The 27,085-nt window shown below is 44.2% G+C and overlaps 2 protein-coding genes across 15 annotated transcripts in view; one reads left to right on the plus strand and one right to left on the minus strand.

Moving 5' to 3' along the window:
* The window catches only part of LOC133524905 (nuclear pore complex protein Nup58-like), a 35,327-nt gene that overhangs the window by 3,653 nt on the left and 4,589 nt on the right, over positions 1-27,085 (minus strand). The window contains exons 5-12 of the mRNA XM_061861067.1: positions 26,034-26,084; positions 25,172-25,249; positions 19,831-19,961; positions 19,184-19,328; positions 14,935-15,078; positions 11,308-11,466; positions 2,572-2,688; positions 1,446-1,529 (exon numbers count right to left, since the gene is read on the minus strand). Coding sequence (XP_061717051.1) covers positions 1,446-1,529; positions 2,572-2,688; positions 11,308-11,466; positions 14,935-15,078; positions 19,184-19,328; positions 19,831-19,961; positions 25,172-25,249; positions 26,034-26,084 — 909 coding nt within the window. The remainder of the gene's footprint in view (positions 1-1,445; positions 1,530-2,571; positions 2,689-11,307; positions 11,467-14,934; positions 15,079-19,183; positions 19,329-19,830; positions 19,962-25,171; positions 25,250-26,033; positions 26,085-27,085) is intronic.
* On the plus strand, positions 3,959-10,626 carry LOC133524887 (uncharacterized). Of its 14 annotated transcripts, none has more exons than XR_009800478.1 (4): positions 4,459-5,168; positions 5,777-5,872; positions 9,692-9,762; positions 10,201-10,626. XR_009800478.1 is itself a non-coding variant. In XM_061861039.1 (4 exons), the coding sequence occupies exons 3-4, from the start codon at positions 7,978-7,980 to the stop codon at positions 10,474-10,476; spliced, it is 2,061 nt and encodes a 686-aa protein (XP_061717023.1). In that variant the 5' UTR covers positions 5,453-5,609; positions 5,777-5,896; positions 7,845-7,977; the 3' UTR covers positions 10,477-10,626. The 14 variants fall into 14 exon arrangements, 5 of the variants coding, with proteins under 5 accessions (XP_061717027.1, XP_061717023.1, XP_061717024.1 ...); XR_009800476.1 differs by having other exon boundaries at positions 4,466-5,168; positions 5,777-5,896; XR_009800477.1 differs by lacking the exon at positions 4,459-5,168 and adding an exon at positions 5,308-5,609 and having other exon boundaries at positions 5,777-5,896.

Genomic DNA, 27,085 nt, shown 5'->3' on the forward strand with positions numbered 1-27,085 from the left:
AGATACAGAAACAATTTCAACGACATTGCGGCATGATTTCGCACCAAATCGTGCCTAAGCAGCTCTTCAACGAATCTGTACGAAGAAAGTTAGTTGGAGAATTGTTCCACGTGGTACTTTTTTTTATGAAATTGTGGATTTACAAATAGTTGGGTTTTTATTTTTAAATAAATTATAAGCATAATAGTGTTTTTAGTACTAAACCTATTGTGTGCTTTGGCAATGTTGAATATTACAGTACCACAACTATGAACATCTTGTTGAAGAATAATTAAATATTTGGTGGGTTTCACAGCTAGTGATAGTAATGAATCGAATTTCGATCAATTTTGACGTCATAAATAAAGATAAAAAGGTTTAAAAAATAGCTCCTTATATGGAATATATATATCTTCAAAGATTGTACCTCTTAAACGACACGAAATCAATCAAATGTCACGAACTAGCTTAAACGCGATCTGTATGTATAGCTTTAGTACATTAAACGCATACCTGTTAAATAATCATCTGGTTTACGTGCAAAAATCACTATTAAAAAAAAAAACATTTTCAAATTTCAAGACACTACCATACAAAATCAAAGCACAACACACACTAAAGACCGAATTGAGACTGATCCGATCGCAGTTCGTTCGTAACGGCGTAGTGCACTGAGGGCTTACCGCGAACCACGTTCGTCGTGTTGCCTCCCTGTCACACTTACGTACGAATTTACAAGTGCGACAGAGAGGTAACACGTCAAACGTAGTTCGCGGTAGGCCCTCTGGGCAGAGTGAAGTGAACGTCTGTCGCGGACATCGAAAAAGTAAATTTCATTTGACTCCGTCTCTGCTGCTCGAATGCAAGAGCGATAGAGACGGAGAAATAAAACTTACACAGAATTTATTAAGGGGTCGAGGTATTATCCAGACCAGGTAGTTGTTTTTATGTGCGTTTTATGGAATTCGACTTAGTCGCACGTGATATTTACTAAAAAAAACAGTCCTTTGACTTTAGTCTTTATGAACTTGTACAGATATGTTTCTATATTAAGTCATAGATAAATAATAAACTCAGAGTGCTCACTCCATACGGAGCGTGCATGAACTGTAGGAGGCAGCACAGGAGCCGTTAGATTTTTGGCGCGAGGCGTAAATGTGATGTTTATTGTTCCGATGTAGCCCACAAGATGGCAGAACCTACTCTATGCACAAGAAAAACACGTGACGTGTACATGTTTATGGTACCGATTTAGGCCACAAGATGGCAGAACCTCCAACGCGCACGGTCCCTATAGTCCATACATAGACAAAAAGTCAAAACGGTCCGACACAGATAATTTCTTTCTCATTCCGTTCCACAAAATTTCGTTATGATTGATTAGGTTTTGGGGGAGGAAATTTTCGAGAACAAAACAGGGTTTTACAGGGAGGTAAATTCTAGTAAAATAGCACAATAGGACTTACCACTGTTATCAGCTCCAGGGAACGGGGAAAATGAATTGCCCAGGTAACTGAATGGCGTGGGTCCCGCTAGCTGAGCTATGCTACCTGTAATAAAAGGACAAACGTTACAAAAGACAGTGGGGACAATTTTTCACCCAATCTGATTAAATTATCTGATCAAATCAGGTATGGGCGCAAAAATTTAATTGGCTCGCCGATTCCACTAGATTCGATTGTAAGATTATGAAAATGAAGGTGCGGACCTGCAAACGCCAGATAGCCATTTTTTGACGCCAATAAGCGCGTTTTGGGACATATTTCTCTACAAGCACCTGCTAGATACTGTCTAGTGGGACAATAAATATTTTAAATTTTGGGCGCTCGAATGTCACTATAAATCTAAAATTGGTGATTAGGCAAGAATGAACACAAAATGAACCGCCTCGGGAGGAAATTGCCGCGATGCTTGGTCTGTGGAGACGTGCCTCGCCCGAGACATTGCGGCCGCGATAGCGTTTGCTTTGCCCGAGGTACGTCTACAACTCAACACAGATCGAGCTGCTTGACACTGCTGTTTCCTCGCGACTATTAAATTTTGGACGCTCATTCGAACCCCGAGTGGAAAAGAGCAAGCAAGTAACACTGAGACAGACGAGTAACTGAGCGAGTGTGAGTTCAATCAAAAGATCATTTAAATCACCACGACACATCAAAAACCTGTACGTCTTTAATATTCATACATTCTATATGATATCTGGTGTGCGATATCGCGTCCGTGGCACCTAGAAGTAACTTGCGGGCCCGATATTGTGTCCATGGGGCTCAAGGGGTGAACAATAAAAATAAAAATAAATAATAAAATAAATATTATAGGACATTATTACACAAATTGACTAAGTCCCACAGTAAGCTCAATAAGGCGTGTGTTGAGTGTACTTAGACAACGATATATATTATATATAAATATTTATAAATACTTAAATACATAGAAAACACCCATGACTCAGGAACAAATATCCATGTTCATCACACAAATACATGCCCTTACCAGGATTTGAACCCGGGACCATTAGCTTCGTAGGCAGGGTCACTACCCACTAGGCCAAACCGGTCGTCAAAACAACGACCAATAACTAAATAAACATACCTAAAGCGGCTCTAGGGTCAGACAGCACGGCACGACCTAGGCTGTCATTTAGTCCTGACTTAGTCTTCTTTCTCGTGCCTTCTGCGTCACGCAGAATCTGATCTAGACTGTGACTGGCTGAAATGAAAATGAATAACATGTTACTTGATCCCGTATGTTTTTTACTGATTTTTACAAACTTACAGAAGATTATTATATCGACTAATACTAACTCGAAAATCTAATTTTTCTCACTTCCATGTCTTTTAAAAAAATTAATTAAAAATTAAAACAATAATTATTTAAGTAAAACAAAACATATTATTTTCAATATCATTCTCATCACACAAATAAATGCCCTTACCAGGATTTGAACCCGGGACCATGGGCTTCATAGGCAGGGTCACTACCCACTAGGCCAGAACGGTCGTCTAATAAAAAAATATACAAACACAATTGATTGTTAAAATTATCAACAACATGCCGCTGACAAAAATTTTAACAATATATTTTTGAGCGCCCTACATTATACAGTAGTGAATCTATTATTTTTTTATACTATGTTAGTGGAAAACAAGCATTAGGCCTGCCTGATGATAAGCAGTCTATGTATGCTTGCAACTCCAGAGGAGTTACATGAGCGTTGCCGACCCTAATACTCCGCACCCTTGTTGAGCTCTGGCAACCTTACTCACCGGCAGGGCAGGAACACAAAAGTAACTAGTGTCTAGTGTTATTTGGCTGAGGTTTTCTGTAAGGTGGAGGTACTTCCCCAGTTGGGCTCTGCTCTAGATCTGGAATGACATCCACTGTGCTGTGCCCTCCCACACAAAGCGAGATGACATTCATAATGGCCATACCTCTCTTTAGAACTTAGTTTAAGGTCGTACACGGGTCCAAAATCACATATTACAATCCTAAGTTTGAAGATCTTACTTTTTTACAAAACGTCTGGAGATTGCCTATCTACTTCAGCTGTCAGTTTGAAACTATAGATCATGTTATTCACTTGAAATTATTATGTTCCTGTTATTTCTTGTATATACTTTGTTTTTCATAAATTAATTTGTATAGTGCCTTAGTTTTCACTGTAATGCTGTACAAATTTTGTATGTAACAATAAATTAATAATAATAGTAAATAGTAATTCACGAATACGCCAGCTTTGAATCGCATTGTCATGTTATTAAAGGTCAGATTTAACAAATCTATGCGTCATCATATAATAATTAGAAGAATCAGGCGTTACTTTGCGGAAATTCATATTAATGAAAACAAAATTTTACTTTGTTAATCCGCAAATTAAAAACGTGTCATTAACCGATGTTAACGGTCTGACGTCCGGCAACTGAATGGTCAGGTCGTACTTTTGGTACACTTTTGGTGGTGGGTTGTTATATTTATTTGCGTATTTATTTTTGCGGTGGGAGGTGGGAATATTAATTGCATTTTAAAAAATACGCAAGTATAACGGTGTTAAGACCTATCTTAACAAGTTTAGGTATTAGAATACCTAAATACCTACTTACCTAATCTAGATAGATTAAGTCTCTCTATCGTCGGTAGGTGGCACCACCTATGAAATGTACCTAATTAAGGTGACATCTACCGAAACCTTGTGTACTTGCTATCTAAGCTTAGCCATATCAATGTATGCAATAGTTCATAAACAATCCATAGTGTGGCGCTGTACGCGACTATATAAGCTTCTACATGTGTGTAGATTAAATCACTTTTCTCAACTAGCCTTCTGTTAACATTAAATATAACTATTGTAATTCTCTGCTTTGATTCGGTCTCCATCACCTCCAACGCTGAACATATGGTGACCCCTAGTTTAAATCGCGGTTAATCTTAGTATTCACAAGCGAATCGCTAGTAAATTTAGTATAATTTGCAAGCCGGTACGTCGAAGAATCGCCGCGTTTCCTGATTTAGGCCGGGAGAGCAACGTTACCACGTAGGCAGCGACCGCGTGGGGCTCCGCCGACCTGAAGAAGCTAAAGAGGTGACTAGGAGGCGACCACACCACTCGATCGAGCGGCCTGAGCCAACGCGAAAGGCGCCGACCGAGCCACCAAAGCGGAACCACGTGCGTGGCACGCGGCCCGCAGCAGGGAACGACGACCGCAACTACCAAAGGGACCACGTGGGTGGTACCACATCCAAGGCAGAAGGAGTGCCCAAGCGAGGGCAATCACCAAGTAACACCACGCGCACGAGCTTCAATCGAGAAGGCAAGTGAGCTGGCAATTCCTAACCTATTTACCTAATCTCCCTACCAAATTTAATTGTAATCGTTTAATCTCCCTACCAATTGTAAATTGTAATCGTTTTCTTAATCATGAGTAATGACACAGAAAAATCCAAAATAACTCTAGGGGAGTTAGAAATTAAACAGTTAAAATGTAAACGAGGTGTCTATAAGCGAAAATTAACTATATTTAAGAAATTCATAGAAAATATCGACACAAGCGCATTGACGGCCGAAATAATTTTAGACGTAAGCTTAAGACTAGATCAATTACCAAAGTTATACCATGATTTCTCTGAGACACAGGACCGGATCGAGACACTGTGCAGCGAGGAAGGTGACATCGAGGCCCAAGAGGCCGAACGTGAGTCTTTCGAGGACACATTTTACCGACTTAGCGCTAAGGGCAAGCTGCTGGCGAAAGTAAATACCGAATCACCACCAATTGACCATAGTCCGCAAGCCCCGCAGCAGCAAACCCTCGGTGAGTCGATAAAATATCCCGAAATTAGCCTCCCTAGCTTTGATGGAGACCTAACGCAGTGGCTGCAGTTTCGAGACACATTTGATGCTCTAGTCAATCAAACTAGTTTGGCACCGATCGTAAAATATAAATACCTACGCAGTTGTTTACGAGACGATGCACTCGAGGTAATTAGTTCGCTCGATTTCTCCGAGGAAGGGTACACGCTCGCATGGCAGATGCTTTGTGAACGTTATAACAATCCTAAACGTTTAGTTTCCAACCACATGCGAGCCTTGTTCGACGTGGAACCGGTACCGTCAACTCCTTCGGGTCTTAGAGGTCTGTGCGATAATATTTCCAAACATTTGAGATCTTTGCGTTCATTAAATGTACCTACCGAAAATTGGGATCTCGCAATTATTCACTTACTAGTTAAAAAGTTAGACAGCCGATTGCAATCAAAGTGGGAGAATAGTGTTGATTTGAGAAAATTGCCTTCGTTGCAGGATTTCAAAAACTTTCTAAAGAACCGAGCTGACCGGCTGGAAGCGACCAGCCCAGCAGTACCATCGGACGCACCCAGCACTTCCAAGAAGGCCATGGTAACCACGTCCGAACCTATTAAGGTAACCTCAAAACAGTTTAAATCCAACCAGTGCCCGTATTGTTCGAGTACACATTATATTAATCAGTGTCCAAAGTTTATTGCATTAAACGTTATCGCGCGAATCCGAGCCGTGAATAAATTACGATTATGCTTTAATTGTTTGTCCGGAACGCATGTCTTAACAAACTGCAGGGCCAGTACTTGTCGAGTATGTAAGGGCAAGCATCACACGTTACTACACAAACCAAATACCAACACTCATGTAGGTAGTAACCCCATACCAACGCGATTACCAATATCAACATTAATCGACGAACAACCGAGTTCTAGTCAAATCGAGACTACCTTGTCGAATAACACTATAATCGAAAAACAAATAAACAATGCGCGAAATAGATCAGTTTTCCTCACAACAGCCCAAGTGCTCGTTAGGGATAAGCATAACAATGTGCATAAACTAAAAGCATTTTTAGACAATGGCTCCCAAGAAAATTTCATTACCCAAAATGCGGCAAAAAGGTTAAAATTAAATAAGGAACAAAATGCCTTAAACGTCATAGGTTTCAATGAAAAAGTGTCTAGCGTCGTAGAATCGTGTGACGTAACATTGCATTCCTTAGACGGTAACTTTACAACGAATTTGTTCTGTTTTATTACGCCTACAATTTGTACTACCAATATCGAAATACCAAACGTGCAACGTTGGCACATTCCGTCGCGTTATAAGTTAGCTGATGACGAGTTTAACTTAGCTCAAGATATAGATTTGCTTATCGGTGGGGAGATATTCTTCGATTTACTACTTACCGGTAAATATTCGCTCGGGCCCGGATTACCGGTTCTGAGGCGCTCGCGACTGGGATGGTTAGTCACGGGTCCCGTACATAAAAAATCCGAGTCTGCTATTCAATGTAAAATTACAGTTGAAACGCAATTAAAAAAGTTTTGGGAAATAGAGGAGGGTTCCGCACCAAATTTACCTTATGATGAAAAACAATGTGAGGATATATTTCTGAAAACTCACACTCACAACTCTGAAGGTAATTTTGAAATTGAACTTCCATTAAAGCAACCACCTACCAAACTAGGTCGATCTAGGCACATAGCATATCGGAGGTTCAAAACTTTAGAAACCAAGTTCGAGCGGAACCCCGAATTTAAAGATAAATATGTGAATTTCATGCGCGAGTTCGAACAAGCTGGCCATATGATTAAATTACGAGATAATTATGATGGCCCATGTAATTTTCTACCCCACCAAGCGATTTTTCGCGACTCCCCCTCTACCCCTATTCGCATTGTTTTTGACTGCTCATGCCGCACCGATAACGGCGTTTCTTTGAATGATATCCAGTACAAAGGCTCAATAAAACAGGACGAACTCATAAATATACTTCTACGGTTCCGAAAGTACCAATATGTTATTAATGCCGACATAACCAGTATCATAACAGGTCATGGACTATTTAACAAACATCTTTTCACAACAGGTGTCACAGACAGTCCCCTATGCCGAGGTTGCATGGAGACAGAAGAAACAGCCTCTCACGTGGTGCTGGAATGCAGCGGAGTGACTCCATACAGGGCTAAACATCTCGGATCTCCGAGAGACCTCCCCGAGGTCCTACTCAACATCAAAGGTTTGATAGGATTCCTCGAGGAGCTGGGCTGGCAGGACTAGCCCACCCCCAACATATCACGCAAAATAGGCGCAAGTCGTCGAGTTGCGGAAAAATCGCCCGAATACAATACAATACAATACAATGCCGACATACAAAAAATGTACAGATGTATTTATGTGAAACCAAATCAACAATACCTACAATGCATATTTTGGCGGGAAAATACTCACCAACGACTCCAAATTTATATGCTGACCACATTAAGTTTCGGCTTAAAGTCAGCACCACATATAGCAACCAGATGTTTGTTACAATTGTCAAACGAGAACCAACACACGTTTCCAGCAGCTGCAGAGGCCATAGCGAACCAGTTCTACATGGACGATTTTATCGCCGGCGGCGACGACGAGAATCAGGTAGCTGAAACTGCAACACAGGTGAACGAGATCCTGCAGGGCGCCAACTTCACGCTGCGGAAATGGAAGTCCAACTCCGAAGCTGTCATAAATCGGGTGAGCGGAACACACACACACACCAAAACACATCTGCAATCGAATTTGGAGATAAAACACATAAGGTTCTAGGCTTAGCGTGGTCTAGTGACACAGATAAGCTTATGTATACTATTAAAGAAAACCAAATTTCACACCCAATCACCAAAAGAAAGGTACTAGGGGTAATTTCGTCCATTTTCGACCCCCTAGGCTTGACGGGACCAGTAATTGTAGTAGCCAAAATATTTATCCAAAAATTATTTAAGGCTCAATTAGATTGGGATACCGAATTAACACAAGACTTGATTCAAGAATGGAACACATTCTATCGAGACTTGTTTTTATTAAACCAATTGAAAATTTCGAGATGTACAGTCATACCTAATTATGTAACGATACAAATTCATGGGTTCTGTGATAGTAGTATTAAAGCTTATGGCGCTGCTATATATATACGGTCGAGCGATAGGGTAGGAAACATTCAAGTTCACCTACTTTACTCAAAATCCAAAATTGCCCCAATTACGTCCCAGACTATTCCAAATTTGGAACTTTGTTCAAGTCTACTACTCGCGACACATGTAGACAAAGTAAAACGAGCGTTAAAATGTGACATTTCCAGAATCAACCTGTGGTCAGATTCAAAAATAACATTATGTTGGATTAAAAATAGTAACCTTAAATTAACTTGTTTTGTTAGTAACAGAGTCACAAAAATATTGTCACTTACAAACAAGCACGACTGGTCCTGGGTCCGCTCGGAGGATAACCCCGCCGACCTTTTGTCCCGAGGAGTAGCACCAGGCAAGCTGGAAAACAACCAGTTATGGTGGTCCGGGCCGGCGTGGTTAACTCAAAGTTCGGACACATGGCCGACCCAGGATTCTGAGTCACTGGATCATGCACCCGAAGCCAAGAGCGACGTTGATGTAACACTCACCTTGGCTATTAACACAAAATCTAACGATACGATACAATATCTTTTCCACAGGTGGTCAAGCGATAAAACACTTATTCATGTATTAGCATACATACTTCGATTTATATATAACACAAAAAATAAAACACGCACAATTAATCCAAATAGAAAGTTAACAGGACCATTGTCCGTAGACGAGTTAAAAAAATCGGATCACACATTAATTAGACATGCACAAATGCAATCATTCCCACACGAATATAAATTGTTGCAAAACAACAAACCGGTTCTTAACAAATCAAAAATATTATCTTTACACCCATTCATGAAGGACGGACTCATTCGCGTAGGCGGACGAATCGCTCTTTCACATTATGCATATGAAAAAAAACACCCTTTAATATTAAGTCACGAACACACGCTTACCAAACTACTGATGGCAAACGCACACATACGTACTTTGCACGCTGGCCCTCAGTTATTACTCTCAACTATTCGCGAGCGCATCTGGCCAACAAAGGGTAGAATGTTAGCCTCGAAAATTGTAAATAAATGCGTTCCGTGTTTTAGAGCAAATCCAAAGACTACTAACCCTATAATGGGAAACTTACCCCCCTCGAGGGTAAACCCGTCTCCCCCATTTGCTATCACTGGTATAGATTATGGAGGACCTTATAACATTAGAGATAGGACAGGACGTGGTTACAAGGTCTATAAGTGCTATATAGCAGTATTTATTTGTTTTGCAACAAAGGCAATTCATCTCGAATTAATTACAGGGCTCGAGTCGGCTAATTTCCTGGCGGCGCTGCGACGTTTCATAGCCAGGAGAGGTAAACCGAAGGAGTTGGTGAGTGACAATTCAACAACATTTCACGGGGCTAGTAACGAGCTGAAAGATTTACAAAAATACCTACAGGACAGCTCGAGCGAACTAGTATCTCATTGCGCAGACGAGGGCATAAAATGGAGTTTCATTCCTGTCTATACACCTCATATGGGGTCCCTATGGGAATCTAGTATAAAACTTACCAAATACCATTTAAAAAGAGTGTTAGGATTATCTTTGTTAACTTATGAACAATTTGTAACTATCCTACATCAGGTAGAATCAATTGTAAATTCAAGGCCATTGTGTCCCTTACCTAGTTCAAATCCTGACTATCCTGTCCTCACGCCAGCTCACTTTTTAATTGGAAAAGCACCAAATTCACTTCCTGACGAAGACTATAACCATGTACCAAAAAACCGATTAACTCACTATCAACTTTTGCAACAAATCACCCAGGACTTCTGGCGGCGCTGGTCACGTGACTACATCGGAACGCTGCAGGAACGCACGAAATGGAGGAGCGCGCGCGGCCCAAGCCTCGCAGCCGGCACCGTCGTCCTGGTACGAGAGGAACGCCTGCCCCCCTGCCGGTGGAGGCTGGGCAAGATCGTCGCGACGCAGCCGGGGCGGGATGGCGTCACCAGGGTAGCCATCATCCGAACCACCAGAGGAGACATCCAACGCGCGTTCAATAACATTTGTCCATTACCTACTTCGGGTCAAGTTATATAAATAGTAAATACCTACCAACCTAATGTAACATTCAAACAATTATAATTAAGTACCTAATAAGTATGATTAAGTACCTTAAATACCTTACTTACCTAATACCTATGTATAGAATTAGAATACCTACTCCCTATTTAAAATAAAAAACATGTCCTATTGTTGTTTCATTTATAAGAATGGGCACAGCTCTAATTTTAATGTAAGTTATTACCTAACTATAATCCATAACAAAGAACTCTGCCCATACTTACTAATAGGTAAATACATATGTACAAAGCCTATTCTTTGAAATACCTAATGTTACGCATAAAACATTAACTATTTCAAGGGGTGGCAAAATGTTAAGACCTATCTTAACAAGTTTAGGTATTAGAATACCTAAATACCTACTTACCTAATCTAGATAGATTAAGTCTCTCTATCGTCGGTAGGTGGCACCACCTATGAAATGTACCTAATTAAGGTGACATCTACCGAAACCTTGTGTACTTGCTATCTAAGCTTAGCCATATCAATGTATGCAATAGTTCATAAACAATCCATAGTGTGGCGCTGTACGCGACTATATAAGCTTCTACATGTGTGTAGATTAAATCACTTTTCTCAACTAGCCTTCTGTTAACATTAAATATAACTATTGTAATTCTCTGCTTTGATTCGGTCTCCATCACCTCCAACGCTGAACAAACGGGTTAGCACTGATTGAATAGAACGTTTTTAACTCGCGGATTAGCAATGTCATATTTTTGTTTTCATTAAGAAGCTACAATGTTTTGAAATATTTTACGGATCTTGAATGTCTCAACATTCCTTAATCCACTGAACATAACTTACCTGACACAGAATTGAAGACATCAGTGGAATCTTTGAGCACGTATTTCCTCAGGTTCAAGTACTGCTCCTTCTGCGCCTCGACTTGCGTGTGTACTGCTTGTAAACGACCCGCCAGCGCTACTAGGGACTCGTGCATGCGTCTTATGCCGAGATTTAACTCTGTGGATAAAAAAGTTACATAGATTGAAAGGTATAAGATTAAAAGTCTAAGGGACATTCACAGCTGTAAAGTGTTTTCTACTCGTTGACTGTAATAGTTGAATTAAGGCTTCGTATACCAAACTACAACACGGCATGGAAAGATGTATGCTAGGAATAAGGTTAAATGACAGATGGAGACTGACAACAATCAGTTATGCTTAGGAATAATTCTAACTAAAGATTTTTATGACTCCCTAATATTGTATGCATAAAGTTTTATGACAATTAAAAATATGACAAAAGTTGTTATGCGAACAGTAGGGTGGTCCACGCTAGTATGGGGAAAAATTTTTTTTTTCCTATTGTTCACGCCACCCCCTAATTTTGTTACATACACATATAAAAACATATTCATAAAATTTCAGCTTTATAACTTAATGGGAAGATGGTGCTCATCGAAAGTCAAATATTGAAATTTTAGCGAAAAATATACTTGTTTTGTTTTACCTAGAAAAAACAGAAAAAACAAAATACCATCAAAAATTATTTTTTTATTAAATGAAAATAAGTAATAACATTCATGTTTCAAAAATTATTGCACAAGTTATTAGTAATTAATAGTACTTTTACTTAATCAAAAACTACATTTACAAGTGACTTTTTCGTTGCCTGGGTGGGTACAATTTTCCGGTTTTTTTCAACCACTTGAAGTAAGAATTGTTTCTCTTCTTCGTCTTTAGTAAGCAGCCGGTTATACTCTTCAAACAACTTAACACCTCTTTCGGCTGTATCATTTACTACTCGTAAATTCTTAACTCGGTCTTGGCCTTGTAGAAAATCTTCATTTTCTTTCCACATTTCGGGAGATTGAGTCAAAAAAGTATATTTTATATCCAAAAGGGAAAGCATTTGTAAAGTTCTTTTAGATGCAAAGCTTGCCAATGTGGAATCAATTGTTAGGAGTGTAGATTGCCCCCTTACTTGACGGCAGGTAGGGTCAGTGTTCATTCCGTTAACGATGTCGACTTTTTCGGCGGTAGAAACACGATCAGAAAATAAAGCAAGGCCTACGAGCTCATCCGATAGATACCACAAGTGCCGCTCTAGAACCTTTCTTGCAGCTACTCCAATATCAGAATCAATAGCTTCATATGCCTTAAGGTCTCGCCATAACTGAAGATCTCCACCCGGAGCTTCTGCTGCTAGTGGTGCTTCAATCCACGCCTTTGTATACAAAAGTGCACCAAAGCGCACAAAACGACTCAATTGAGTCTCTTCTCGTTTTGTCAGTTTCATTACTTTTTGACTCTTAAATAAGAATATTTTTATACCATATAATAGTTTTGCCATCCAGCGTGCATGGTGGATAGGCCCTGGGGAACGCCAATGAATTTTTTCGGGAGGTTTATTTAAAACTACCATTGTCAGTTCGATAAGTTCCTGATAGTCATCCCGGCATTGTCTTCCGCTGCTCAATGTGCGATAAATCGATTCTAGGGTAGTTTTAACAAACATTTCTGTATCGGAGCTTAAGTCAAGGCCTTCGAAATGATCACAAGAAATATTATCCCATCCATTTTTAAACCTTTTGAATAAAGGTATTTCGGGGGAATTTGATGGGCCAAAGCATAAGGTGAAGACTTTAGCAAGAATGATTTCCATCATATGGTGACGACAGGCTAGCCACAACAACTCACGAGACAAACTAGCTTCAATCAGAGTACATGCTCCTTTTATGTGCCCAGTATTTGATGATGTTGTATCAAAACTCATAGCTCGAACTTGGCCTTTGACATTCCACTCCTCTAATAATTTACATACAGCACTAGCAACTTGTTCTCCAGTCCCGGATGAAAGTTTAGGCACACCAAGAAGCTTCTCTTCACCGTTTCCAGAAACAAGGACTGGAAGACGGTCCACTTTTTTGTTATCCAGAATGTCCGGCAAGATCTTTCCATCCCAGTGTACCACTAACGGGTAGTCAGGTGCAAATGAAGTTCTCACGTCATCATTAAACTCCAATCTCGCTTTCTTTCGCACTCGACGTATAGTACTCCGTGAAATAGGGAGAATGGACGGGTCATGTCCGAGAGCTGCAGCCAGCGGAATCATCAGTCGCACCGCCTCTCGATCTGTAATTTTATTGCGGTCTAAAGCGCTTGTAACATGTGATGTAAAAATACTGTCTAAAGTAGTTGAAACTGAGTTGTTTGTGTCTGTGGACTGACATTTTTGTAACGGTTTAAATTCATCGTTTTCATCTTTCTCTTCAGATGAACTGCTGTCACTGAAACTTAGTTCTTGGCTTGACAATGCGAATGACGTGGAAGCAAGATTTTGTGTATATTTTTGCTGAAGTGTATCAACACGTAACTTTCGCTTCTGAGCACGCTTTTGTTGCCCTGCTAGTTTTTTATCCACAGAAGTCAAAACCATCTTACGCTCCCCCCTTTGGTCTATGAGAAAATCTCGGTCCTCATTAATCTTTATGGTTTGAAGAGCAGCTGAGTGTGCGATATCAAAAAGCTTATCTAAGTCACTAACAAATTGTTGTTCCTTTTGTTTCTGAGCTTGAGAAGACCGTCCCTTGTTTTTCTTGATAAGAAGCCAGTGGCTGTGAATCTTTTCTAGTTTTTCAATGCAATGTTTTTGTTGTTGAGTGGGCACGTAGGCTTTTTTCCAAAGTTCTATAACCTCTTCTATGAGCAAATGTGAAGCAACTCGTACACTCTTTTTCTCGTTTAGAAATTGATGGAACCGCTGAAGAACTTGTCTCACTGTAGGCAGCTTATTTAATCTACAAAGAGGCTCCAAATCGCGACCGCCGATAAGAAAAATATCGTCTTTATGACGGGTAGAAACAGCCATTTTCAAACACTAATACACTTCTTTATACAAGTTTTAGGTTAATTTATAGTAATTTTGATTCAATAACACTCTGTTTTCATTAAAATAACTTCTTTATAATGATTTTAATACATGTTGCGAGTAAAATCAAAATAGTCAATTTTAACGAAAAATATAAATTTTTAAGATTGTTGAGCACTGACTTCTGCTATCACTAGGAAGACAAAATTTTAGCATTATAAGTTTGTGGGTAGGTATCACAAAAATACGGGGTGGCCTGACAGAAAAACGAAAAAAAATTTTTTTGGACCACCCTAGCAGAGAACAGAGGGAGTCTCAATTTTGGTCCATATCAATCGTGCGAGTGAAATTCCTAGTGTCGCACAAAGATTAGTGGAAGCGTTCTAAAGCTAGGCATCTCTAATCTAGTTCTGTAGGCAGTTTGTGTGTCAACCTGCATTTGTTGTGTTGTTGTTCAGTAAGCAGTTTGGGCGACGACTGCATTTGCTTATCGGCGACCTCCATCTGCCGACGGAACGTCACTATCTGCTGTTCCAGCTATGTGATCAGCTCTATGATGTACTTATATGTTGATGTGATAGCCATAACCCTGGCATACATAGTTCATTGATTACTCACCTTGTTCAGTAAGCAGTTTGGGCGACGACTGCATTTGCTTATCGGCGACCTCCATCTGCCGACGGAACGTAACTATCTGCTGCTCCAGCTCTGTGATCAGCTCTTTGATGTACGCCGGTGGCGCCACGCCTTCTAACTCTGTGCCTACAAACAAAAATGTGCAAGTCAAACAACTGCTTGATGGAAATAGGGTTGTTTCCATCTACAAATCTTAGGGCAGAATTGTATCCCAATAAATTCTTTTGGATTATAAGAACATGTCAAACTACTTTTAGAGGACCTGTAATGACCATATTTTTGTAAATATTGAATATAAAATATTTTTTGGCACACGTCACGTGACCAAACTCGAAACGTCATTGAAGATTCTGATGACGTCACAACTCTCGGATTGACACTGTTGACAGTTAGGCGATAAACAACAAATGACAAATGTCAGTTGACAGTTCGTATCTTCTACGTGTGTATGAAGTTATGTCTCAAACCGTAAACTGTGACGTCACACAATTTTCAAAAAGCGTTTTGGGTGCGAAAGCATCTGTCAAAATATATTTTGTTAATTTAAATAAAATAAATAATAAATAAATAAAAAGTCATTTATTGTCGCAAAAAATAAATAAATAGTACATACAGCAAGCAGCAGCAGCAAACATTATTGACTAATCGTTTTGACTGAGCAACTTGATTCGACTAAAACAATCAACCACTCTATAAGCATTAATTACAGCACAGTAGCAATAAGTATACAGCTTTTAAGAACTATGATAATATACCATATAGAACTATAATAATTTAACATATTTAAAACCGTTTTTAGTATAAAAGTTGAATTTTAGGGCAACTTTTAGCTAATATAGAACGTAATACAAGCGTTTCAAAAAATTGGAAACAACCCTATTAATGATATTCTATTTGTATTGTATTGCAGTGTCAGAATATACGAGAGAAATTCTGAACTTTAATTATATCCCAAGTGAACTGGAACTTGGCAACCTTAAGATGTCAATTATTTTGCCGGTGTTGCCGGTTTCGAGCGATGGCGCAATATCCTTTGGCCTATGCTCTATTAGATGGCTCCACTTTTTGATATTTAAGAAATTTAACACATATCAGTGAAAGAATAAGGATTAAATACATGTTGTGATGAGCACACTGTCTTATTAAAACTGTTTATTATGATAATACCTAGATACGAATTACGTTATTCTAAGTAAAATGTAATTAGTGGATAACTGTCATTGGCCATCTGTTATGTAATCACTCATATGTAAAACTTTTATTTACGGCTGTTGTTGTCCTAAATATCAAAAAATAAAAAATAAAAAATCGAATGGCGTTCTAAAAGTTTAAATCATGTATCGAAAGATGGCAGTAAATTTACTGTGGCTACAAAGTTTTCTTTGAAAATCCACTTCTCTTTGATGTTAGCTTAGTTTTGTTTTATTTTATTGTGTTTTTCTCTTGGTTGTCGTGAAAACCAGCGTCATGGCTAACTTATCTTAATTCTTAGCCATCAGCATATGCTGAGTGGCATCCTTTTTGGTGTTTTAGGGCCACCACACAGTAGTGTCTCCCGAGTGTCGACATCTAGTCAACTCTATGGCTGCTGCTCGACGCAACATTGACGCAAATATGTAGCGATGCCATAGCGCTAACTATATGGTGACGCTCTAAAGACGGACGATGGACGATGGAGACGGACCTCGCACTAGAGGTGTTTCTTAAGCGCGCGGTTAATTTTTGCGATAAATGCAGCGTGAAACGTGATGCGTTTGCCTAATACCCATTTTACAACAGATAATCTAATGACATACGCGATAAACGCAGCGGTAAGCGCATTGTCATTTTTCCTACGTTTCGTTGACACATGCGTTTATCGCATAAAACAACCGCGCGCTTTACAGCCACCCCGCACTAGCATCTCCCGAGCGTCGGCGTCTCTATGGCTGCTGCTCGACGCAACGTTGGCGCAACTGCGCAATGACACGATTTTCCATAGCGCTGACTAGACGCCGAAACTCAAAAGTGTGGGGCAGTGGGGTGTTTTTTAGGCATATGGCATACCGAGCGCGTCCCGGGCTGTGGTCTCGGTGTGCGCGAGCGCGGCGGCGGCGGAGGCCCGCAGGCGCGCCGACACCGCGCGCGCGCGCCCCAGCTCGCCCTCAGCGACATGACATACCGAGCGCGTCCCGGGCCGTGGTCTCGGTGTGCGCGAGCGCGGCGGCGGCGGAGGCCCGCAGGCGCGCCGACACCGCGCGCGCGCGCCCCAGCTCGCCCTCAGCGACATGACATACCGAGCGCGTCCCGGGCCGTGGTCTCGGTGTGCGCGAGCGCGGCGGCGGCGGAGGCCCGCAGGCGCGCCGACACCGCGCGCGCGCGCCCCAGCTCGCCCTCAGCGACATGACATACCGAGCGCGTCCCGGGCCGTGGTCTCGGTGTGCGCGAGCGCGGCGGCGGCGGAGGCCCGCAGGCGCGCCGACACCGCGCGCGCGCGCCCCAGCTCGCCCTCAGCGACATGACATACCGAGCGCGTCCCGGGCCGTGGTCTCGGTGTGCGCGAGCGCGGCGGCGGCGGAGGCCCGCAGGCGCGCCGACACCGCGCGCGCGCGCCCCAGCTCGCCCTCAGCGACATGACATACCGAGCGCGTCCCGGGCCGTGGTCTCGGTGTGCGCGAGCGCGGCGGCGGCGGAGGCCCGCAGGCGCGCCGACACCGCGCGCGCGCGCCCCAGCTCGCCCTCAGCGACATGACATACCGAGCGCGTCCCGGGCCGTGGTCTCGGTGTGCGCGAGCGCGGCGGCGGCGGAGGCCCGCAGGCGCGCCGACACCGCGCGCGCGCGCCCCAGCTCGCCCTCAGCGACATGACATACCGAGCGCGTCCCGGGCCGTGGTCTCGGTGTGCGCGAGCGCGGCGGCGGCGGAGGCCCGCAGGCGCGCCGACACCGCGCGCGCGCGCCCCAGCTCGCCCTCAGCGACATGACATACCGAGCGCGTCCCGGGCCGTGGTCTCGGTGTGCGCGAGCGCGGCGGCGGCGGAGGCCCGCAGGCGCGCCGACACCGCGCGCGCGCGCCCCAGCTCGCCCTCAGCGACATGACATACCGAGCGCGTCCCGGGCCGTGGTCTCGGTGTGCGCGAGCGCGGCGGCGGCGGAGGCCCGCAGGCGCGCCGACACCGCGCGCGCGCGCCCCAGCTCGCCCTCAGCGACATGACATACCGAGCGCGTCCCGGGCCGTGGTCTCGGTGTGCGCGAGCGCGGCGGCGGCGGAGGCCCGCAGGCGCGCCGACACCGCGCGCGCGCGCCCCAGCTCGCCCTCAGCGACATGACATACCGAGCGCGTCCCGGGCCGTGGTCTCGGTGTGCGCGAGCGCGGCGGCGGCGGAGGCCCGCAGGCGCGCCGACACCGCGCGCGCGCGCCCCAGCTCGCCCTCAGCGACATGACATACCGAGCGCGTCCCGGGCCGTGGTCTCGGTGTGCGCGAGCGCGGCGGCGGCGGAGGCCCGCAGGCGCGCCGACACCGCGCGCGCGCGCCCCAGCTCGCCCTCAGCGACATGACATACCGAGCGCGTCCCGGGCCGTGGTCTCGGTGTGCGCGAGCGCGGCGGCGGCGGAGGCCCGCAGGCGCGCCGACACCGCGCGCGCGCGCCCCAGCTCGCCCTCAGCGACATGACATACCGAGCGCGTCCCGGGCCGTGGTCTCGGTGTGCGCGAGCGCGGCGGCGGCGGAGGCCCGCAGGCGCGCCGACACCGCGCGCGCGCGCCCCAGCTCGCCCTCAGCGACATGACATACCGAGCGCGTCCCGGGCCGTGGTCTCGGTGTGCGCGAGCGCGGCGGCGGCGGAGGCCCGCAGGCGCGCCGACACCGCGCGCGCGCGCCCCAGCTCGCCCTCAGCGACATGACATACCGAGCGCGTCCCGGGCCGTGGTCTCGGTGTGCGCGAGCGCGGCGGCGGCGGAGGCCCGCAGGCGCGCCGACACCGCGCGCGCGCGCCCCAGCTCGCCCTCAGCGACATGACATACCGAGCGCGTCCCGGGCCGTGGTCTCGGTGTGCGCGAGCGCGGCGGCGGCGGAGGCCCGCAGGCGCGCCGACACCGCGCGCGCGCGCCCCAGCTCGCCCTCAGCGACATGACATACCGAGCGCGTCCCGGGCCGTGGTCTCGGTGTGCGCGAGCGCGGCGGCGGCGGAGGCCCGCAGGCGCGCCGACACCGCGCGCGCGCGCCCCAGCTCGCCCTCAGCGACATGACATACCGAGCGCGTCCCGGGCCGTGGTCTCGGTGTGCGCGAGCGCGGCGGCGGCGGAGGCCCGCAGGCGCGCCGACACCGCGCGCGCGCGCCCCAGCTCGCCGCTCAGCGACAGCGCCTGCCGCAGCGTGCTCTCCGCCGTACTCGACACCTGCAACGGAACTCAATTATAATCATCGCGAACTGCTAATTTCACTATCTCTGGCGTTGTCGCATTAGCTACAAATAATTTTCCAAATCGGTTCAAAAATGACGGAGTTATGAAATGGCAAACGTTGAAAACAAAAAACAACCGAATTGAGAACCTCCTTTTAAAATCTTGAAGTCGGTTAAAAAGAACGGTCGGTCGAAAGCGTCACCTTCGATTAAGGGCTCTTTCCAGCTGAACGGCCAGTTTTTTGCGGATACGGTTTTCTGCAGGATCACTTGCTAATATAATAACGAGCATTCTGTTCGCGGGATACTGCACACATACTACTAAAACGGAATCCTGCATAAAACCTACAGCTATAAAAACACTCAAAACGAATACAAATCTAAATAGATAAAATACAATAGAATGGAAGACCTTCACGCTCGGCCTAATTATCTAATTAAAGCAATTTTTCGTTTGCGAAACCAAACACCAAAATTGGAAAATAAAAAAAACATACCTTGTGCAATGGCTTGATTGACACTCTCATGATGTCTGAGCTGAGTGATTTTTGCTTCTTCACAAATTCTTTGAATGACTCTACGTCAGTTAATAATTCATTTGGCAGCTTGGTCTGTTTTGGCGGTTCACCTATAAAGACAACAAAATGATGTCACCTATTTCATATATATTATTTTTATACCACGACGGTGGCAAACAAGCATACGGCCCGCCTGATGGTAAGCAGCCACCGCAGCCTATGGACGCCTGCAACTCCAGAGGTGTTACATGCGCGTTGCCGACCCTTTACTATATATATTTTATAATTACCATTTATAACTACCTTCATACTATATATATGTTACTGTAAAAGCCCGAAGTATAGTAAAACCTAGGATATACCGGTAAGACCTAGGTTTTACCGATGCCGATCGGTAAAAGCCCGAAATTTGAAATAATTATTGTTCACTTCCGGCTTTTACCGACATGGATTTGGTAAATCCTAGGTCTTACCACGGCGACCGGTAAAGGTTAAGTCAGGCACTGGTTCTTGACATTATTAGATGAAAATCTTGTATCAGTGTAAGGGGCGTTACATGTAGCGCCATTTAGAGTGATGCTTCGTATTGTTTCGTCTATTTTACTACTCATGTAGAAATAGGTCTTTCGGTTTTGCTGAAGGTGAGAGTGAACTCTACTCACTGCGAATCCGAACGCCGTGAGCAGGGATGTAGAAGTCCTGAGAGCAGAGTAATGTACAGAGTGTCACATACCCTCTGTAAGCAATATGCCCAGTTGGTGGGAATTTTCGGGCTGTAGCTAGCCGCTGTAATGAGTAACAGAAACGCGTTCCGTATGTGCTTCGCTTTTCAGATGACTAAACTGCATTGCATAATGCAGAGATTATCGTATCGCGAACGATTGGCATCTTGACTAGGTACCAAGGTTTAGGTATAGTTTATAGTAAAAACAAATTAGGTATCTATTAATAGTTCTCGCTTGTTGAAGCGACTATGGCTGGGTGATCAAATGACACCCAGACGATTTCAATTAAATCATTTTAAGTAAAAAACCTTTTGCCGAGCGTAGCATAGTAGTGGTTCGTAAGGAAAAGAAATAAGCCTGTCTGGTTCCGTGGTATGTTGGTACTCCCCTGTCATGCTAGTTGGTCGTACCGAGGGCCGCTACTGGTCTTTAGGAGTAGCGCCGTGGACAGCTGATGTGGATGCGAAAGGAGGCCTCTGCGTCCCTAGGAACTATTGGTATGGCCGGTCGAAACAAAGGAACCGCCCCGCCAAAGGGTTATTTGAACCGGAATCTTACAGCTCTATTCTGTAAGACTGCTGTCGACCGAAAGTGCGATTTTGTGTCTTAAGCAAGCTGTCTGGTACTACAAGGTCAGGAACACGCTGATCTATGCGTGCTTTCTGGACTTGCCAAAGGCGTTTGACCTGGTTGTGTACGATAAGCTATGGTACAAGCTTACAAAAACGGGATGTTCCATTGAATATGTCGCGTTGCTTAAACATTGGTACAACAGCCAGGTCAACCGAGTGAGATGGGCGGGAGAGGAGTCTGACGAGTACAAACTACAATGTGGGCAAGACAGGGAGGGCTAACATCCCCTCTCCTTTTCAACCTCTACATAAACGAGTTGATCGAGGCACTCAGCAGGGCACATGTCGGTTGCCATTTAGGTGATGTGTCTTTTAATAATATAAATATAAGTTACGCTGACGACATGGCGTTGCTGGGGCCTTCGGCTGACGCGGTACGACAGCTCATCAATATTTTTGAGGAATACGCCTATGGTCTAAAACACAACACGGCCAAAAGTCAGCTTGCTATATTCAAAGCTCGTAACTATAACCCGTCTACGGAGCCGAGGATCATGTTGTGTGGCGTACCTCTAAAAGTTGTAAATCGATTTCAGTATCTGGGGCATATGCTTACAACTAAATTGAATGACGATCTGGATCTGGAAAGGGAGAGAAGAGCGACGGCAGTGAGAGGCAATATGCTTGTCCGCAGGTACGCACGGTGTAATACATCAGTTAAATTGACGCTCTTTAGAGCTTACTGTCGGACTTCCTACACGTGCGGCCTGTGGGTGAAGTTTACACAACGAGCCTATAACGCATTGCGCGTTCAATATAATAACATCTTGAGGATACTGTTGCGGCTGCCGAAGCACTGCAGCGCATCCGGCATGTTCGCTGAAGTGCAAGTAGATGACTTTTATGCCATTAGGCGGAAAATAATCGCCTCCATGCTGAGACGGGTGCACGGCAGCAGGAACAGTCTTCTCAAGGTGTTGGCCGAGCGCCTCGACGGCCCGTTATAAAGTTTTGGGTGGGGGTGGCAATTGGGAGAGTGAAATAGAAGTATTGCAACCTGCGCCCCTACTCTCCACACATCATAGTTTTTAGTTATAAGTTCTTTATTTTTATTTTTCTCTTAGTACCTAATTAACATAGTTTTAAGTTTATACGAAACTTAAATACGTCCTTTTCTACATATTAAAGGTTGTGCTAAACTGTTTACTTTTATAACTAGCATTTTATTCTGTAAGAAAAGGAGAACTTGTCCCGTTCGACGCGTCGCGTGTGATATCACGGCGCGAAGCTCATGAACGCGACCGCACGGGTCCGTACCCTAGAGGCAGCAGTGCATCAGCGCCAGAGTACTCTAAACGTACCGCGCGATCGCTGCTAACGTTGTTGCTACGCTGAGACTACTCTTGCGATTGTACAGTCGCGCACAGTATAATCTAATCTTACTTTGATTAGAATAACGTGCATCGTTACACTGTTTATTGCTGTCCCGCTCCCGCTGATAATATATTTGACACTCGTATTTCATAAAAATAGTCATAGTGCTAACTGTTAATGTTCTGGTGGTGGGTGGAGGTTTAGTTACAATTTTACAACAACAAGCCGCTGCGGCTCTCTCTGGAGTACGGAAGATGGGACAGGGAGGACACCCCCCTGCTGTGGAATATATGGTATGACTGGGCCTGTAAGTACCTGGGTCTTGTTCTAGACCAGAGGTGGAATTTTGAACAGCATTTCCTCAGGGTAGCGCCCCGAATCGTGGGTGCTGCCTCAGTCCTTAGCCGGCTATTACCAAACGTGGGTGGGTCGAAAGCCCCTTGTCGGCGCCTGGACGCGGGCGTTGTTCGGAGCATGGCATTATACAGGGCACTAATTTGGGCAGACAGGCTCTTGCCTAAAGCCAAGCCTCTCCTAAGGCGTCCTCAGAGGGTGGTGGCCTTGCGCATAATAAGGGCATACCATACGGTGTCTTTCGCGGCGGCATGTGCTCTGGCAGGCACTCCACCCTGGGAGCTGGAAGCTAAACTAAGTCAGGGTAACATAGGGCAGTTATTCTGGGAGACAACAGCATGAATGATGACACTTCGTGTTCTCCCGGTCCTACCTCTCGTACTCCAGAGAGAGCGACTTCTTGTCCGATGAATTGCCTCCCTGTCACAGTTACGTACGAATTGGCAAGTGCGACAGAGAGGCAACACATCGAACGTGATTCGCGGTAGGCCCTCAGAATATAAACAGATGGTACTTTCTATGAAATACGAGTGTCTAATATATTGTCAGGCAGGTGAGTGGAAGCGGGACAGCAATAAACAGTGTAACGATGCACGTTACTCTAATCAAAGTAGGGATAGGTTAATCGTAAATTAGAACTAATTTGGATTTAAATAAATAAATAAATCTGTACTATGCGCGACTGTACTCGTACACAGTGTACACAGCGTAGCAACAACGTCAGCAGTTTTGATCGCGCGGAACGTTCAGAGTACGCTGGCTGGCGCACTACTGCCGTCTGACTCTGCTTCCGATCGTTTTAGGGTACGGACCTGTGCGGACATGAGCCGGGCGGGTCGGTCAAGTGTTTATTTTTCTTACCTACGCAATAAAATACATAGTTTTAGTAAACGTGTAATATGTAGAAAATGACGTATTTAAGTTCCGTCTTGCACCCTGGGTATAGGGTTGTAAGGTTCCGATTCAAAAACCCATTAGCGGCGCGGTACCTTTGTTCCGACCGGCCATACCAATAGCACCTAGGGACGTAGAGGCCTTCTTTCGCATCCACATCAGCTGCCCACGGCGCTGCCCCTAAAGACGTTCCTTATCAACCAGGAGCGGGTCGACTAGCACGACAGGGGAGTATCAACATACCACGGAACAGACAGGCTAATGTATCTCCCTTACGGACCATTACCATGACCCACGCTCCACAAAAGGTTTTTTAGTTAAAAAAAATATTTGATTGAAAGCGTATCCACAGGCGAGAACCATTAATAGCTACCTAATTTGTTTTTACTGTAAATTTTACCTAAACCTGGGTGCCTAGCCAAGATGCCAATCGTTCGCGCAGTAATCTCCCTCTATCACAAGAGTGAGAGAGATGGAAAACCATATTAGTGCGACACAGACAGTTGGGTTTCGTTTGAACGGCATGGAAAGTAGCGAAGGAATTAGGCAGAGACGTAGTGAGGCCGCGCTACTCATCATGCCGCTCGTCATGCTCCTCGTCATTCTCACCGCTCCCTATTTCGTCGGATTTTTGGTGCGAGTCAAAGGACTGGCAATATGAAGTATGGAGTATAGTGAGGCCGTAGTATTGCTATTACCCATTACAGCGCCTAGCTACAGTATTTTCCAAAAAAATCGGTCCAACTGGGCATATGGCCTACAGAGGGTATGTGACACACTGTACATTACTCTGCTCCCAGGACTTCTTCACTAACTGCTCACGGCGTTCGAATTTGCAGTGAGTAGAGTTCACTCTCACCTTCAGCAAAACCGAAAGACCAAGATCTACATGACTAGTAAAATAGCCGAAACATAACGAAGCATCACTGTAAATGGCGCTACATGTAATGCCCCTTACACTGATACAAGATTTTCATCTAATAATGACAAGAACCAGTGCCGGATTCAACCTTTACCGGTCGCCGTGGTAAGACCTAGGATTTACCAAATCCATGTCGGTAAAAGCCCGAAGTGAACAATAATTATTTCTCATTTCGGGCTTTTACCGATCGGCATCGGTAAAACCTAGGTCTTACCGGTATATCCTAGGTTTTACCGTCCTTCGGGCTTTTACAGTAACATATATATGGGCATTAACTAGCAGTGCTAGCCTTTCAAATGGGGTTGGCCGGTTAAAATATCTTACAGATGGCGCCAGATAGCTTTTCCTGTCAATTAGTAAAATTGTGTCAATTTCCTGTTTTTTCTATGGCCTGGATACCAACCCTTTAAGCCAAATCTTATAGAACATAACTAGAGACAGGCGCCATCTATGCAAACCTTTGACAGTTGTCAACTTACTTTTTCCATCGCCTGTGGTCGTGTTCGCAGTCCCAATGCCACTTTGCGATAATCCGCCTAAACCAAGACTGGGTGTCGCTGTAAAAAAAAAGTAGTTTCATATGATCCTTACCGTTAGAGCCATTTTTTTACAATACTTAATGGGAAGGTAATCTGGGGGCTGATTTTTGTTTCGAGTGCTCGATTTCGTCACTCGAAAATCTGTCGAAACAGCTAACTGCTATTTTTTTTACTCGTCGACTGTAATAGTTGAAGGTTACGTACCTATACCAAACTATAATTACGTACTTTTCATGTATGGGCTCCCAACTCAACTGTAAAATTTATTTCGATACCCTGTAGTCAACTATAAAAAAAAATACCAATCACGTGCCGCTGCGCTCCCATAGAAAGGGGGAAAGGCGGGCGGGGGCTCGGGCATTGTAGTGGAGATAGTATTAAATGGAGAATACGAAATCCAGCGATCGAAATTCAAATAAATAAGTTTTTGACAATAATTTCAATTTCGGTAAAAGCTTAATACTCATCAAGACAATTCTAAAAACCACACACAATTCGGTTAAGTTGTTCTATCACAGAGTTCTCATGGCCACCTTCTGTTCTCATCATCAGATCAGCTTGATGGTACCATAATATTGTATTGTCACCCGACGTATGTATACAAAATTTCAGCTCAATCGGAAACCAGGAAGTGGGTCAAATTTAACTTCCAAGATTTGACACACAATCATACATACATACTAACAAGGCAAGTTAAATAAAACCTTGTAAAATCGGACCTCTGCATGACTACGAGTACAATAATGAACATTATTTAACTAACTAATAACAAATTCAACCTTAACCAGGACTGTAACCTTACCTGTAGTAGATGTTTGTAGTCCTGAGGCAGTGGTCGCCCCTAATTTGGCACCTGAAAACAGTAAATTAGTTATAGTACCATTGTGTATTAAGGGCAGTAAAGAAGAATTTACGAACGAGTGTGAATTGAAGCCCGAAGCCGAAGGTGCGAGCTTAATTAATGAGAGTTCGTAATTCCAGTACCGTCCGTGGCACACACAATATTTTTCATCACACTTGTGAGGAAAAAGGGGGAAAATAAAACTTCTGCCTATTTTCGGATGTACGTTACAGCCCTAGGTCAAAATTTAGATTTTATGGACCGCATCGCCAACGTGTAATAACACCTTTTACGAGCAAGTGTGATGAAAAAGTTATAGTGTAACCTTTTATTATCTACAAGGCCTTTTAAACATAATATACAGGGCAATCTACACTTACTTTCTAGAATTGTACCATTCCTGAGAATGTTCTCCGTTTGGTATGGAAAACAGCACAACTCCTAACTCTTGCCATGAAAGTAAACCACATTCCTTTTGGGTTGTTCATATATGTCTACCGGCATAAAGATGACATACAAAATTATACTCTTTGCCGGTAAAAGTATAATAATAATAATAATTCAGCCTATATACGTCCCACTGCTGGGCACAGGCCTCCTCTCATGTGCAAGAGGGCTCGGGCTATAGTCCCCACGCTAGCCCAAAAGTATATTTTTGAATTTTTATTGCCCCAATGCCAATAAGGTGATCTACGGTGACAAACATTCACCATACATTTAGATTCATATCTCACCACATGAAGGTGTAATCGTCCGATACTGGTCTCTTGAAGCACACTTGACATGATACATAGGCGTCGCCGTTTGAGTAGAACTACAATTTGGTGACGCCATATAACAGGGGCCTTGGACATCTTGGAAAGTTTGGGTGATTGGGAGGAAGGGATCTTGACAGGAGTTGTTGGGATATGTGGAATCTAACAGAAAAGGAAAGTTACTTTTTGATTAACTCTAAATCCTTGACATATTTATATGTGTCATCTTGTGCAAGACCAAGATTTTTTTTTTCAAAG

Source organism: Cydia pomonella, chromosome 14, assembly GCF_033807575.1.
Source record: "Cydia pomonella isolate Wapato2018A chromosome 14, ilCydPomo1, whole genome shotgun sequence".
NCBI lineage: Eukaryota > Metazoa > Arthropoda > Insecta > Lepidoptera > Tortricidae > Cydia > Cydia pomonella.